At 34.7% G+C, this 16,926-nt stretch overlaps 1 protein-coding gene across 1 annotated transcript in view; it reads right to left on the bottom strand.

Annotated features, from left to right (window-relative positions):
- Nucleotides 1-779: 779 nt before the first annotated feature.
- LOC126973234 (complex I assembly factor ACAD9, mitochondrial) overlaps nt 780-16,926 on the bottom strand; it is a 28,098-nt gene continuing 11,951 nt past the window's right edge. Inside the window, exons 6-9 of the mRNA XM_050820423.1 lie at nt 16,294-16,409; nt 6,779-6,936; nt 3,846-3,917; nt 780-1,258 (exon numbers count right to left, since the gene is read on the bottom strand). Of these exons, the coding sequence (XP_050676380.1) occupies nt 1,045-1,258; nt 3,846-3,917; nt 6,779-6,936; nt 16,294-16,409 (560 nt within the window). The 3' untranslated portion in view covers nt 780-1,044. The remainder of the gene's footprint in view (nt 1,259-3,845; nt 3,918-6,778; nt 6,937-16,293; nt 16,410-16,926) is intronic.

The raw sequence follows: 16,926 nt of genomic DNA, 5'->3' as shown, positions 1-16,926 counted from the left end.
AGATACTTGTAAATGTAATACTGTAATAATGTAAATGTAGTACTTGTGTTAATATTTAATTTATGTCGCTTTTTACTTTTCTTTTATATTTTAGATCAATCAAATACTTTCATTAAAAGATATGGTTATTTTAATTACATATTAATTTACTTTTATAAGATGACCTTATGCTATGTAGGTGCAGTTTTAGGTAAAGAAGACAACCCTAATTTTGTCAGAAGAGGTAAGAGTCATGCCATAGAAAGAGAGGCAACTTTTAGGTGAGTAAAATTGTAGGTTAATATCGCTGTGCGATCTGAATTACACCTTATTGTATGGCCGCAAGAGTTCCTATTTATTTAATTAATTTTGCGGAGTGAGACTTCTGTACTTGTGCTATTACATATTCTTTGACTCTAAATACAAATACTGTTATTACTTTGCCAACATTCAATATTCACGAATTCTAAATTTGGGTTGAATTTTGAATACTACAGTTGATTTTGTAATCTAAGGCAGTAAGAATTAAACGTGTTTTAAAAATGTGTATATGAAAACAAAAACCAATTGAATATATTAAAAGTAAACTTAAATTATTAAATTAAATCAAAGTCACTAAGATGCAGGCTCTCCCATTATTGGGGATGGGTATTATTACAACATAACATCGAACGGTTTTTCAAGTGTCTACCTGGATGCGATGTCACATGACGTCACTAAGATGGCGACCGTTCCCATTATTAACGTAAGTATTATATCTCAACAATTTTGGATGGAACACAGCAAAATAAACCAAAAACAACAGTCATACGCATTTTATTTCAACAAATCTATTTACATATCTTATGACTAAAAAGCCAAGTGTGTGTCGGCGACACTCAGATGCGGTTTATTATATCGGAAAAATTTCTTTCAATTATGTTTTGGTTTGTGTTATATTATACTCAAAGTCAATTATGATATAACAAAAAACCAGACCTGTCTGCAAACCGCATCTTGAACATTACCGACACACACTTGACCAGTTCTCTAAGCTATTTAATTTCCATGACACTTCTTCAACTCCTACCAAAACACCCTAGCAGTAGGCTTCTCACATATAGCCTCCCCACTCTCCATGAGTTTCTTCCCGAACTGCAGTCTAAAGTGATCCAGATTTAGATACTCCCCGTCTATGACCTCAATCAGAAGCTTCTTCACGCGGTCTTTCGAAGCCTCCACGAAGCACCCTGCTAACTTCATCTCATTTTCAGCGTTTCTCAGACCTATGCAGTACGCCCTGAAAGTAAACACAAAAGTAAGCTCTGAGTTTTTTCATTTGAAAACACATTTCACTTTTTACAGATGGACAAAAAAAGTTTTTTTTTATGACAGTAAGGGTCGAGACGGGTAAGATAGGATTCTTGAAAAACCCAAAACTTCTGAGCGGCACCACAATTGCGCTCGTCACCTTGAGACTTCAGATGTTAAGTCTCATTTGCACAATAATGCTAACACATTACTACTTCACGGCAGAAAAAGGCACCTTTGTAGTGCCCATAATCTAGCCGGCATCCTGTGCAAAGCACCCTCCCACTGAAACTATATGGGGCCTAATGTGCCATTTTCACTTCACGGGCTTAAATTAAACATAATGGTTCGATAGTGTGCCCGAAGCAGCAGAAGATAGGTTGCAGGAAGATTTTTATCAAAAACTTTAAATACTAAAAAAAACTTAAGTTTTTTTTAGTATCACTAATTTTTTTTAGCCATAGTACTCATATATTGATTAGTATCACATATTGAGATATGCCTACAGCTCGGTACCTGCTAAATTTATTAACTAACTACTCTTTTAAGTTCTGTTTGTAGGTATTTTATTGGGTTATGTATATGCTTTTAGAACATGACCCCAGTGATACCAGATAATTAATAAGAGTAAAATCTCAGTATCCCAGTAATGACACCAGCCACGGCACCCTTCAGACTAAAACACAATAATGATTGTAGATAACTGCACCATGACAGAAAACGGCACCCTGTGCAAAGAAGTCTCCAACTGGTATTATCAGCCAAATCTTATATAAGTACAAATAAGTTTGTCCTAGGCAAAGATTGAGGCAAGAGTCTAATAGAAATGAGGAGATCCCAACTAGAACTAAAGTGACCTTCACCCAAATGATTGCGAAACTGAAGTGGCAGTGGGCAGGTACATAGCTCGAAGGACAGATGGCCGTTGGTGTGGTAAAAGCCCTCAAGAGCCCGGCAAGATGGACCGATGATGTGGTCAAGATGGCCGGAATACGTTAGGCTATCACTTTCCATACCTACCACTTGCCCTCTCCTAATATTAAAAAAAAACCAATAATCTCCCGATTCTATGAATTGAATAAAATAAATTAACATAAATAAAATCAAGTTGACAATATTTGACACCTGATGCATGGGCACAGGAACATTTTATATTAACAAAATAATATTAGGAAATAAGTTTTACGGATAATACTACAACTCTTATGTATTTTTATAATACAATCTATATCGTAACAAGTTCTCACAATTCCAATAATTAAAAAATTCGGTCAGATCATAGAAGCATAGTTCAACTAAATTTTTTTTTAAAGTATATTCTTTTAATCAAACATGGCCTCTCTTTTTTTCTATATCATAATATTGGGGATATCATCAGAAATGTTTATTGCCATATGGCCACGAAAATATCGAAATATCCCAAAGTATGTAAAACTTAAGGCGACACTAAATGCCACCGACCTTGAGTGATATGAGTTCACGGCTGCCGGCCCGCCATTAATGTAACAAAGCCAATATTTTCAAAATTCTTGCGTGGAAAACAGTTTATATGCTTACAATCCTCGTTATTCACAATTAATCTGAATAAATAAACCTACACAAAAAAGGACAAGCTATAAGAATAACTTTTCTGAGAGAAGTACCAAAAAAATGCGTCACGCCATGCCAAAAAACTTGTTTAACTTCAAAGAAAAGTAGTAGTTCAAAAAGGCTCGGCAGTGTTAACTATAACCAACAGCAAGCATTAGCAACCTACAAATAAGACTTAAGGATATGTGTAACAGGATTCAGTAGAGTTCATAGCTCGAAATGCTATACTTTCACCACAAAACTTGTCTAAAAACACCATGTTTGCGTGTTTTCTGCTTACTCTTCGCCTTAAGTACAGTTTACGCATGAATTGAATGCAGACGGGCCTGAGGTGAAAAGCGGGGGCATCTCCCCCGCTGTCCGCACCCCTCACCTCGCACGCCTGGAGTGTAGTGATGTGTCGTCACTAATCGTGTTATATTTTGATTTCAATAATGACTGATTCGAGTCCATCAAATTCCGTGAAAATTGAGCTTCTATTCATATTATTATAATATTCATCCAAGCACGAGAAATGGCGAAATATGTTTTAGACGTGTGTGTTGAAGAAATTCAGAACAAAAAGTTGAGATTTAAGTATTGAGTTTATAATGATGAATATAAATTTATCGACACACTCATGATTTTGATAATCAATTGGACGTAGTTAAGCAGAAAGGACTCAAACCACACAAAGGCACTTTTGAGCTATAGCTCTTGCTATTGCCTATAGGCATAAGTTACAGGTCTAAATAGATATATAAAAAAAAGTTCCCGTATACATTTTAAAAATAGAATTTACACAACATGACAGATTCGACCTTCGGAAGTACGATGGCATAGTTAACTCTATTTTGACCAAAGTGTGGTTTGAGTCCTTTCTGCTTAACTTCGTCCAATTATGATCGGGTCACAGCACTATCGCATTCTCAACTCTGCAGTCAACTCGTGTTTTACCTGTAGCTATATTTTCGTACAAATGGATTCAAATGAACTAATTATCTTACCTGGATGCTCTTGCGAGTACAGCAGCCATTGCATATATTTCTGTAGCCGCTTGGGCAAGTCTGGTCAACTCGCTGCAACAAAAATAATTCTGTTAATTTCTCGGATTCATTCAATTGATTTTTAATTTACCAGTGGGAGGCTCCTTTGCACAGGATGCGGCTAGATTATGGGTACCACAACGGAGAATATTTCTGCCGTGAAGCAATAATGTGTAAACATTACCGTGTTCCGGTGTGAAGGGTGCCGTAGCTAGTGAAATTACTGGGCAAATGAGACTTAACATCATATGTATCAAAGTGACAAGCGCAATTTTAGTGCCGCTCAGAATTTTTGGGCTTTTCAAGAATCCTGAGCGTCATTGCAATGGGCAGGGCGTATCAATTACGACCAGCTGAACGTACTGCTCGTCTCGTCCCGTATTTTCATTAAAAAAAATTGAAGCGCCGATTAAATTATTTTTATGTCTCCAATCTATAAGTACGCGATGGAAAGAAGAACGCTGACTGTTAAAAAGTCAGATAGAAACAAAAGTAAAAAAACCTCCAAAATCAGAAAACTCAAATGGTGATGGGCGGGGACATGATAAGAGGACATGACACATGAATATTAAAATGGTTACCATATTACTATCTGTTTTAATATTTTATTTATTTCTTATTAACAAATTACACATAATTGACAACAAAATTATTGTACATACATAAACTCATTCTAGTTTTACCGTGTACAATAGGTAGTCGGAATATATATAAAATAATTTAAATTTAAAGTTTAATACTTAATTAATCTTAAAAGAAAAAGGAAACAACTTTAAACTACATACAAATATTAATTATACAGAAAAAAACATTGCGTGTGTACAAAGTACACATGTCAGAAGTGAAACCATGAACCTCTAAACTGCATATGAAGTCCTGGTACATGTCGCTAGGATGACACATGATTTCAACCGCTATGAAAGACATTACTAACACCGCTACCATATTTATGTTCTCCTGGTGTCTATCCAGTTATAAGTCGTGCGTATGACATAAGAATATATTAAGGTATACCTACTCGCGTCATATATAAAAATAAAATAGTATGCATATTTCTGTCTCATTCTTATCCGGCTTCATCCTACACATTATTGTATTTGTGTCTCTTACCTGTCGTTTTTTCCGTTGCATCCGGTTTGAAATCACAACGATTCTAAAGAAGTTTCACTTCAAAAACAAAACAAAACAAAAGCATAAACATTTAGGTGCTAAGAAATTTTATGAACAACATTACAAACTAAATAATTTACAAATACCCTCAATATTAACACTACGTTTATCCGTGTACTTTCTCTGTGGTGGGAGAACGTAAACGGAAGAGAGGGGATGATGAATCAGACAAGTGGAAGGAGCGATGTGGAAGGAGCGATGTGGAATAGATGATGATGAAGAAGATGTCACTTCTAACATTACCACCGCTTTGGAGACATATGGTGCTGTGAGAGAGAAGAAGCAGCGCAAGAAACCCTCCAATAAATTTTTCTGCGCTCTTTTTAAAAGAATATATAATATTGTACTGTCATTGTTATTGCTATAAAATAATCATAATTTAGCCCCAGGCTGTGAGCCATTTTAAATAAAACATTTAATTTTATTTATAATTACCTAATGCCCGAACAGCGCCTGGGAATCACAAAAGTGTATATATACATTTACCCTTAAAGCTATTATGTATCTTATGAAGCCTACTAGAATTAGTTACAAGCAATCCCTTATTTCTAGTGTTATAATAATGAAAATCACTATTAACGTTATTAATTTTCATAAATGTACTGACAATGACCAGACGTAATATTTTTTTTTAATATTTTCTTTGAGTGGACTGTATTCGTGATCCAACAGGACAAATTATTCCAATTTAGATTTTTTTTTTCACTGTGAAACTTTATAAGTTATTTAGTGCAAGTCAGGATGAAGTACAAAAGGTACGTTTAGAGGTCCCGGGTTCGAATCCCGGTAGGTGCAAGCATTTATATGATGAATATGGATGTTTGTTTCCGAGGCGTTAGAATTTCGAGTTAGAAACATCCATGTTTAAATGTATTTATGTATGTTTAAGTAAGTATATTGTATTAAATAATATATCATTGTCTTGTAACCCATAACGCAGGCTATATAATAATTGCTTAATTTGGGGCAAGATAATTTGTGTGAAAAGTGTGTCAATATTATATTATTATATTCAAATGAGTAGAACATTAATTCCAACTATTATCAATTAATCATTCAAATAATCTTTCACATTATAATAGGCCTTAGATGTTAATTTATTTTTTACGATACATTGAAATTTTTTAATAGGTAATATTTTAACATCATTTGGGAGTTTATCATAAAATATAACACAATCCACTTTAAAAGATTAGCAATTTTACGGAGCCTAGTAGATGGAATTGCGAGTTTATGTTTGAAAATTTATTGAAGTAGGCGTTACTTTGCGGAAATCCATAATTATACAAATGATTTAAGATTTCTTTAGTGTTAATTCCGCCAATATTTGTTTTTAAACAATTCGACACGAGTTTCGCCTCTAGACGAGGCATCATCAGGACGTGTTGACAAAATCTGGCACGAGACATGTCGAGATATGTCTCGTGCCTCGTGTAGAGGCGAAACACGTGTCGAATTGTTTAAAAACAAATATTGGCGGGATTAACACTAAAGAAAACTTAAATCATTTGTAGTTTAAGTTTGTTTCGAGTATTGACGTTAAGTACATCAATATTCTTTTTAAATTGGCTACTATGTTTATGAGCGTACAGGAGGTTCTCGTATATGTACTGGCAGTGTACTGTCATAATGTTAATTTCAATAAACTTTTCTCTCAATGGAATCCCTTGAACGCATTTTATAGACTGCTCGAATTGCCCCTGTTAGTATCTTGGGATACTCACGTGTGAGCCTGCACCACTTCCAGGCCGGGTCTGGACATCATGGTCTCGCAGGCGAACCTCATCCTCTTCACACAGTATTCCAGACTCTCCGCGTTGTTCTTTAGACTCGGGTGCAGATGTTCAGCAAGGTACAGGTCTAGTTTTGGACTGTCTTGCTCCTAAAAATCGGGAATGTATTAGTACGAATTACGACAGCGTCAACCAATGACGTTCCATTCACATATAAGGCCATTTCATTCGCAGTCTGTGAACCAGTGGGAGGCTGCTTTGCACAGGATGCCGGCTAGATTATGGGTACCACAACGGCGCCTATTTCTGCCGTGAAGCAGTAATGTGTAAGCATTACTGTGTTTCGGTCGGAAGGGCACCGTAGCTAGTGAAATTACTGGGCAAATGAGACTTAACATCTTATATCTCAAGGTGACGAGCGCAATTGTAGTGCCGCTCAGAAATTTTAAGTTTTTCAAGAATCCTGAGCGGCACTGCAATGTAATGGGCTCGTCTCGTCCCTTATTATCATAAAAAAAAGTCTGATAGCTGAACGGCAAAAGTGTGCTTAAAGACAATGTAAGCACACTTGTCTCCTTAGTCGTGCGTCAACTGTCACTGTCAGAATCAAATCTAAACTGATAAATGTTTTACATTGCTACTTATTGGCTAAGAATATTTTAAACAGCTGGAGTAAATTCGGTATTGTATAGATATAGCAGTCGAAGCTTATTCAAATTAAATAATTTGTATTCAAAACCAGCTGAGCCGACAGACGTTGTTCTGTATATAATAAATAAAATAATGTTTTTATATGAATTTGTCAATAATATATCATAACATCAAAAATTACTTCGTAAAATATGCACCCTGCTGTCGTAATGAAATTGTTTCACAGCAGAACTGTCAAATCGTGCGTCAATAAATTCTCTGGAAAAAAAAGGAAAAACAAATTTGCTGTTTTTATTTAATTTAGCAGCATTTTCCTATTTATTCACCTTTTAAACCTTCTCTGGACTAACACAAATAATTCAAGACCTAAATTTGCCAAATCGGTCCAGCCGTTCTCGAGTTTTAGCGAGACTAACGAACAGCGAGACTAACGAAACGAGAATTCATTTCTATATACGAGTATATGGATAGGATGTGACATCACTTAATGAAAGTCAAAAACTTACCACCCATTCCAAAACGAAGGTCTCACACCTAAGAATGGGCGCAATAAACTCAGCGGGCTTTATATTTCATCATAAAAATATGTTTACAAAGTAATATTGTACAATTAAACTTATTACTGTGGTATCATTAAGAAAGTCATTTATGTTATAGTAGCCTTTACCACACAAACGTTTTTTAACAATTCTTATGAATAACGTAATATTTTTGTTTTTAACATTGTCTGGTATCTGTTGTAAAAGCATATTAGCCCAGTCATATTAGGTAAAAAAAGGGGTCAACCTCGGAATGAAAGATAATAAGCTGCAAATTGGTATGAACCTTTGTTTTGTCATTCAAATGTTGTCTCAAAAGTCACAATCGTTATCGTGTCCGCGTCTCAAGATATTCAAGGTCAAAGGTCACAAAAATCGGTTTTTCGCGAATATCTGGCTTCCTATCGGTTAAATGAGATTTGCATTTATTATAAAAGTTGTAGGCTATAAAATTCCCTACAACTTTTGTTTAAACTTTTTTTTCATACGACCAACCGTTTTGAAGGTAGAGCGCGAAGTGCACATCGTACAGTCATATACGGCCTAATGCAAGGTCAAGCGTGAGTTATGGTTATCAGTACGTTATAAAGTCAATTATTTACTTGGAAATTATAATTATTAAACAATGCCTATTATTTATGTACTAACTATTAATTATTTATATTTAATTAAAGTAAGTAACTTGATTATTTATATATAATTATTCATATTTAACTATTTAAGTATAAAATATTATTAATTCTGGATTATATATTTTAGTTTTATTTTAAGTTAACACGACATTATATATCTTTTCTTTAAAACGCGTAAATTTCTCAATACTTATATACCTGGAAATACTTGTCCCTACCCTATGCCCTTTTCTATTCATTGCCGGGACAGATGTTCTATAGTATTCAAGGCCACTCTCTCCACTTTGTATGAGTCAAGATTATTCGTGAGTTTGAAATTGTACCGTTGCAACTACGGACGTACGGTTTTAAGAGCTATGGCTGATTTGTGTTTTATATGTGATAAGAAACTTTCAGAAGGTGTTTCTGTGAATGTCGTACGTGGTTTACAAACTTTAAAAACTGCAAGTATTGAAAGAAATGATGGACATATAGACTATTTAAATACTTTAAGTTCTGTAAATGTGCATTCCGAGTGTCGAAAAGTGTACACGAGTAAAAATGTTATTATTGCATCAAAACGACGCACAGATGAGAGTGAACCTTCAACGTCAAGTGCACCTCGTAAAAAACGAAATGAAGTCTTTGATTTTGGAAAGTTATGCTTATTTTGTGGCCAAGAAGCTGATGAAATAGCAGAAAAGAAAAAAAAATTAAAGTATAGACGGACAATAAGTAATGTAAGTACTCTTGCATTCAAAGACAACGTAATTAAGAGAGCAGAAGAACGAAACGATTCCTTAGGAGAATTAGTAAAGGAACGTATATATTACGAGTATGATTTGATCGCTGCTGAAGCAAAGTATCATACTATTTGCTATACCAACTTTTTAACCCGAGTACCATCTGCAGATAAAAAGCCTCGCCAAGATGATCAAGTCACTCAAGCAATGAAGGAGATTTTTTATTATATAGAAAATAATGAAGATTCTCAATTTACTTTGAAAGAACTTAAAGATGCCCCTACGCAATACATACCTGACGATAAGACAATTATTACAAAATTACAACAAAAGTATTTAACTGATATAATAATCACAAAAAAAATTGGATCATTTACAATTATATCTTTCCGTGATACACAGCTTAACGTATTATCAAAAGCTTGGTACGAAAATAAAAAAAGTACTCCTGTAGAAGAACGTCTACGGATTGTAGAAGCTGCTGCGGCTATTATTAGGGAAGACATCAGATCATCTGTAGTTGAAACAAAAACGTATCCACCTCCGAATAAAATGCTAGATTGTATTAATGAAGAAATACCAAAAACATTATCACATTTTTTGGAAGAAATGATATTAAAAAATAGAAAAGGACAAGTAGATCATTTAAAAACGAAATGCACATCTATTAGCCACGCAATAATGGCTTCGATACGAGAACGTTCATTTTCATCACAGCTACTGTTGGGCCTTTCCGTATTTCTTCACAGAAGATATGGGTCTAAAAAATTGTTGGATGTTTTATCATCTTTAGGATTTGCTGCATCATATAGTAATACCATACAGTATGAAGTTTCATCAGTTTACCATCCACAACCTCGTATTTTACCATCAGAGTCTGGTGCGTTGGTACAATATGTTGGAGACAATGCAGATATTAATGTCAGTACTCTTGACGGTAATAATACTCTTCACGTTATGGGAATGATAAAAATAATTACTCCGAAAGATGCTGTAATTTATGATGATCGCATAAAAAAATGTACAACTAAACCGAGTGCAAAAGAGTTAGCAGCAATATCACATGTATCTCTTTTAGCATATGAAAAGCCAGTTGTACCTGGGTACAGCAAGATTCAAGTCCAAAATCTACATGATGATCAAGTACTGATTGAAAAAAAATTTAATGCAGTTGATTTGTTGTGGTTATACGGAAAATGGAAGAATCTTTCACCGTTGCCAGGGTGGAATGGCTATCTTCAACAACTTACGAAAAATAATCAAAATTTTTCAACTTCTCAGGTTATATTTCTACCTTTCATTGATCATCCTGCCAGTAATTTAGACACAATTTATACAACTTTACATAGTGCTATAAATATTGCCAAGTCACATCAACAAAAAACGTGCATAATTACATTTGATCAGCCCCTGTACTCAAAAGCACGTGAAATGGTTGCTGCGTCAGATGCAAACTCAGACTTGTCTAAAACAGTTGTCAAACTTGGAGGATTTCATATGCTCATGTCTTTTCTTGGATGCATAGGACATGTAATGGACGGTAGTGGTCTCAAGGAAGCTTTAAGTAAAATATATGCTACAAATTCGGTCGACAAAATGTTGAATGGTCACGCTTATGCAAGAAGTATCAGAGGCCATATATTATTACGACTTGCATTATCAATAAAGATTTTTGAAGAGATGAAAATTGAAAATTGTGTGTTAGATGAGTTAATTGAACAGATAACTAGTCGCGATGTTTCCTACGAAGATGTTGAAGGATGTACGAGCAGCTCCAACTCGTTAATTGACCAATTTCAGGATAAACTAAAAGAATTAAAAGCTCGAGGTCCCACGGCACAGTTATGGGTGCAATATTTTGAAATGGTATCAATAGCCCTAGATTTCATTCGCGCTGAAAGGCTGGGACTTTTTCAAGAACATTTGGATGCAGTGCGAAAAATGCTGCCCTATTTTCATGCTGGTGGTCATTTCCTATATGCGAAATCAGCTCATTTGTATCTTCAAGATATGTTAAAACTTGAGGAGACAATGGATCAACAGGCTTTTGAGAACTTTAAAAACGGATTCTTTACTGTAAAACGAACAGAAAAATTCAATTCTGGTACATGGACAGACATGGTAATCGAGCAAAGTCTGATGAAATCTATGAAGACAGAAGGAGGAGTATCTCGAGGCCGAAGTACACAAGAAAGTGTTCTATGTAAGTGGGTATATGCTATGTATGCCACGAATACAATTTGTGAAGAAATTGAACGGTTTTGTAACATTTCTTTAGATTCTGTGGACCAACATGTTGATGCTAGAGATTCACGAATAAAAAGGGATGATACTGATGTAAATGAACTGGTTGGTTGGTTTACGCTTCATAATCCCTTTCCAAATACGAATCAGTTGGTATCCTTAGCTTCAGGAATCGTTGGAAATGACCAAATTAATTGTCACCGAGCCCATGAAATCGGATTGCAATCTATGGTAAAGATAACTGGTTTGAACTTCAACGAAATAAAGTTAAAACGCGTCGATAAGGTTTTACCGCTTTCAGCCATTAACAAATCTGTCAAAATTAATGATTGTAAAGTTTCTATAGATCCAATGTTACTTTTCCAGAGAATAACTGTAAGCAAAAAATTTGAAAGTAATTTACAAGAATATCTTCAGTATGAACTAAGCCCGTATCCGACATCTTTATTTGATAGTAATGGCATGAGAAAAACCACGAAAGCAACATTATATGACAATATGATGCCTGTCGTTATCGATCTTGATGAAAATAATGTAACATACATCATCGATGGTGGATTTCTTCTGCATCGCGTCGTATGGAGCAAAGACGATACTTTCTCTATTATTTTAAATAAGTACATTAAATATTTACAAACACATTATGGCTCAGCAATTGTTGTTGTATTTGACGGATATTCGGACTATAGTAAAAATATTAAAGCACTGGAACAACGAAGAAGAACTGCTGCACTTTCAAAATCATATGAAGTTTGTTTTGACGAAACAATGGTTGTGCCAATCAGTCAAGAAAAATTTTTATCAAATCGGTCTAATAAAAAAAAATTTATCGACATGCTTGTTGAAAAATTTAAAACTGTTAATATCACAACAAAACAAGCCAGAGATGATGCTGATGTTCTCATCATTGACACAGCTATTGCCTTATCAGAACATCAAAAGACTGCTGTCATCATAGGAGAAGATATCGATTTGCTCGTTATTTTAATTGGACGTACTCAGTCACATCATCAGGAAATTTTTTTGAAAAAAGTTGGCAAAGGCAATGTCAAAACACAAATATATTCTACTAAAAGTTTTGACCAATATCCTCGTACTAAAAAGCACATTTTATTTTTACACGCATTCAGTGGCTGTGACACGACTTCTGCGCTATTTAAAAAAGGAAAAAAAACTGTTACTAGAGCATTGGAAAAAATTCCTGATTTAGATAAACTGGTGGAAGTATTTCAACAAGAAAACTGCCCAAAACAAACATTATTAGAAAATGGAGTGCGCATCTTGTTGGCATTATATAATGCTCCAAAATCTGAGGACAACATTGATCATTTCCGCTACACGCAATTCATCAAATTTACAAAACTAAATAAACCTGTACAACTGTCAACACTTCCACCAACAAGTGTAGCAGCTCATCAACACATAAAACGTGTCTACTACCAGATTCAAACGTGGTTAGGGAAGGACTTAGAACCTCAAGAATGGGGCTGGATGCTTGAAAATGAAATCCTGGAGCCCATACGAACGTTATTACCTCCAGCACCAGCCGAACTACTAAACGTAATATTTTGCAATTGCAAAAATGGTTGTGGTTCCCGCTGTGGATGCAGAAAATCAGGGCTACAATGTTCTTTAGCTTGCGGCCAGTGCAACGGACAAGCTTGCCTCAACGCTTCACTGTATCCAAGTAATCCCGATGAAGAAAATACATATGATCCCGATATTCTGGAAGGTTTGGAGATGAACATGACAGATAATGAGGATGATGACAATGAATCGAACATTTTTGAGCGACAAGAAGAAGAAGAAGAAGAAGATGAAGAAGAAGAAGATAATTAGCTTCCATTTCCAATTTCATTACAATTAAAATCAACAAAGATACTTTTGATATTTGAACTCACATTTTGATAAATGTATATTATGCCGTATTTAATAATAAATAAAAATATGTGTAAAATATATACTCTTACTATCATTTTAACTTAAAATAAAACTAAAATATATAATCCAGAATTAATAATATTTTATACTTAAATAGTTAAATATGAATAATTATATATAAATAATCAAGTTACTTACTTTAATTAAATATAAATAATTAATAGTTAGTACATAAATAATAGGCATTGTTTAATAATTATAATTTCCAAGTAAATAATTGACTTTATAACGTACTGATAACCATAACTCACGCTTGACCTTGCATTAGGCCGTATATGACTGTACGATGTGCACTTCGCGCTCTACCTTCAAAACGGTTGGTCGTATGAAAAAAAAGTTTAAACAAAAGTTGTAGGGAATTTTATAGCCTACAACTTTTATAATAAATGCAAATCTCATTTAACCGATAGGAAGCCAGATATTCGCGAAAAACCGATTTTTGTGACCTTTGACCTTGAATATCTTGAGACGCGGACACGATAACGATTGTGACTTTTGAGACAACATTTAGAATGACAAAACAAAGGTTCATACCAATTTGCAGCTTATTATCTTTCATTCCGAGGTGAAAGCCCTAATATGACTGGGCTATATTATAACATCGCCCCACAAAAAACTTACTTACTCGACTTAGCCGTGTAGTATTTTTTTTCGTTTTGTTTTATTTCTGGTATATTAACAAATTTTATGTATAAATAAAAAAAAACTGTTTATACTATCTTTGGTCATAACTAATTGTTAAAATTTTATTTTTCCATACACCAAGAAGTATAACTTCTAATGCGTGTACATAAGTACACACAATCTTTTTATTTTATGAAAATAAGAGACGAGCAGGACGTTCAGCTGATGGTAATTGATACGCTCTACCCATTCCAATGCAGTGCCATTTAGGATTCTTGACCTACCACGTTACCACAACGGCGCCTGTTACTAGCCAGCTTCCTGTGCAAAAGGAGCCTCCCACTGGTGAATCTAATAAACTGTATAATATAAATGATCGCATATTAGATGCATCAACCTTTAGCGTTAGAATTAATTCAAGTGCTACCAACGTCATGAACTGTCATAAGATATGCCAATTAATAATTATATTTAACTACTGTTAATATTTATATACTACTAGCTGACTCGACAGACGTTGTTATGTACATAATAAATAAAATACTGTTTTTTTTTTTATGATTTGTCAATAATATTTCATAACATCAAGAATTAGTTCGTAAAATATGCTCCCTGTTGTTATAATGAAATTGTTTCACGGCAGAACTGTCAAACCATGCTTCAATAAATTTCCTCATAGAAAATATGTCCATACAAAACAAATATTGAAAATAAAAATAATTATGGGTCCCAAATCGAAATAAAAACTATCCTATCTCTCAAGTTGGACCAAACTGCACTCCATGAAGTAATCCCCATTAAAACCCGTTCATTAGTTTAGGAGTCCATCGAGGACAAACAACGTGTCACGTAATTTATATATATTAGATTTAATATAATCATCATTATAATCAGAAATAACTATAACAGCAAATAATATTCAGATCTTTAGTTAACTTGATTCGTGTAAGTTAGTTGGCACTACAGCAGTGCCAACTTACACGATGCTATCATCATCACGGTAGACGGTCGTGCCCTATATAAGACAGAGCGCTAAGTTCCAGTGGTCATCCCAGCGGAAACTCCATAGGGAGTGCCGCTTGCGCCTCTCTCTCCCCATGAGAAGGTCGCCTTCGATGTAGGCTTAGAGGGCACCTGCCCAAAGCCAACTGCAGGTGGTGTTTAGTGGGTAGGCACCTAGGTTTCACGTGAGTCCCACATAACCAACGCAGACTTAGGCTGCGTTGGTATGCATGAGCATTCACCACCTCCCTCCCGTCGTTATCCCGGAGGGTAGCCCATTCCCTTGCTTGGGCGCAAAAAAAAAAAAAAAAAAGTTCCAGTGGACATTACTTATTGTGAATTCTAAGAGGTAACACTGCCCAAATAATATTGAATTATTATAAATTATTAGTGGAAACTGTAAAATGAAGTGCGTTAAAATTTTGTGTAAGAACACTTCGTGAACATGATGGTCGTGATTACTGTCAGAATTAGTAATCGCATCTAACAAATACAATGATTTATTAACTATAACAGGTCGACCAGATACTGGTATTATTGGTCGTGGTTGTATAAATGACAGATAAAAGTGTGTGTATACTTATGTATGCACGCAAGAAGTTACGTAAGTACTTCTTTGGCGTAACAAAGCAAAAATCCTTAAAATTATTTATTCATCGTTTGTAGAAAGAACAATATTGTAAAAATCTTGCAAAGATGGTTTTGACAATTAATTATTAAATAACGAATGCGGCTGTATGGGCTTGAACCTTTTGCCTATCCAAATAATGGTCAGAAAATTTCTGAAAACTTATATATTATTTATTGCAATAGTAGTAATAAATAAACAATTAAACCTTTAAAATTACTCAGCAATTTGAAATATTTTTTAAAATCAATAAATTATAACGGCTTAAAAATTCTTTCAATTGACTTTTGTACTGAGCGTTACTTCCGTCAGAAAAAAATTCAGAGTTACCCCCAAGTCGCGCCTAAAGAAGTTTTACTCCAAAATAACGAATGTCGCAATAGTCAGAAAATTTTAGGAACCAACTTCACCCTGTTACTATTGTGTTACAGTGATGCGCGCGCATCTTAAAATTTCACTCTCATAATTTTTTCATAACGCGCCTAAAGAAGTATAACTTCAAAAAGGCTTGTAATTATCTCACCTGATGCCGGTTGGAGACTATCTTCCTAATAAAGAACATGGGATTGAAGAAAGGGTTCCGTATCTGTTTGATCTCTGTCGCCATCGCTCTTCCCGCGTAGTGAAGCCCGTACATCCCTGTAATCAAATTTAAATTAGGTTATTCAATTAGGAAAATTTAAATTTAAAATCCGGCGTTTATAAACTAAGTTGTGACACTTGTAACGGGGTATATATAGGTCAAACAGGTCGAAATTTCGAAATTAGATTAAAGGAACATATTGCCGCATTTAGGAATAATCATCCCGAAGAATCACACTTCGTGAAACATTTAATTGATACACACTCGGAAACAATAATAATTTTTTTCGCTTAAATGTGTTAGAGCAATTGGAAATAATAAAACACAAAAATAACAAGTTTACATTGTTGAATGAACAAAAAAATTTAGTCCCATCACCTTTGTTACGTGTCTCTTCCGGGGGTAATACGTCACAACAGCCGACCAATCACAGCGCGTCATTTCATGCGACGAGGGTATAAAAGAGCGGCTTCCGGCTCATTTGATTCAGTCTCGCGCCAGATTTTGGCGGGAAAACACGTCCTAAGGATGCCTCGTGTAAAGGCGAAACACGTGTCGAATTGTTTCAAAAAC

The sequence above is a fragment of the Leptidea sinapis genome, chromosome 29 (assembly GCF_905404315.1).
Source record: "Leptidea sinapis chromosome 29, ilLepSina1.1, whole genome shotgun sequence".
Taxonomy (NCBI): domain Eukaryota; kingdom Metazoa; phylum Arthropoda; class Insecta; order Lepidoptera; family Pieridae; genus Leptidea; species Leptidea sinapis.
This window is presented reverse-complemented; position numbering and strand designations above follow the sequence as displayed.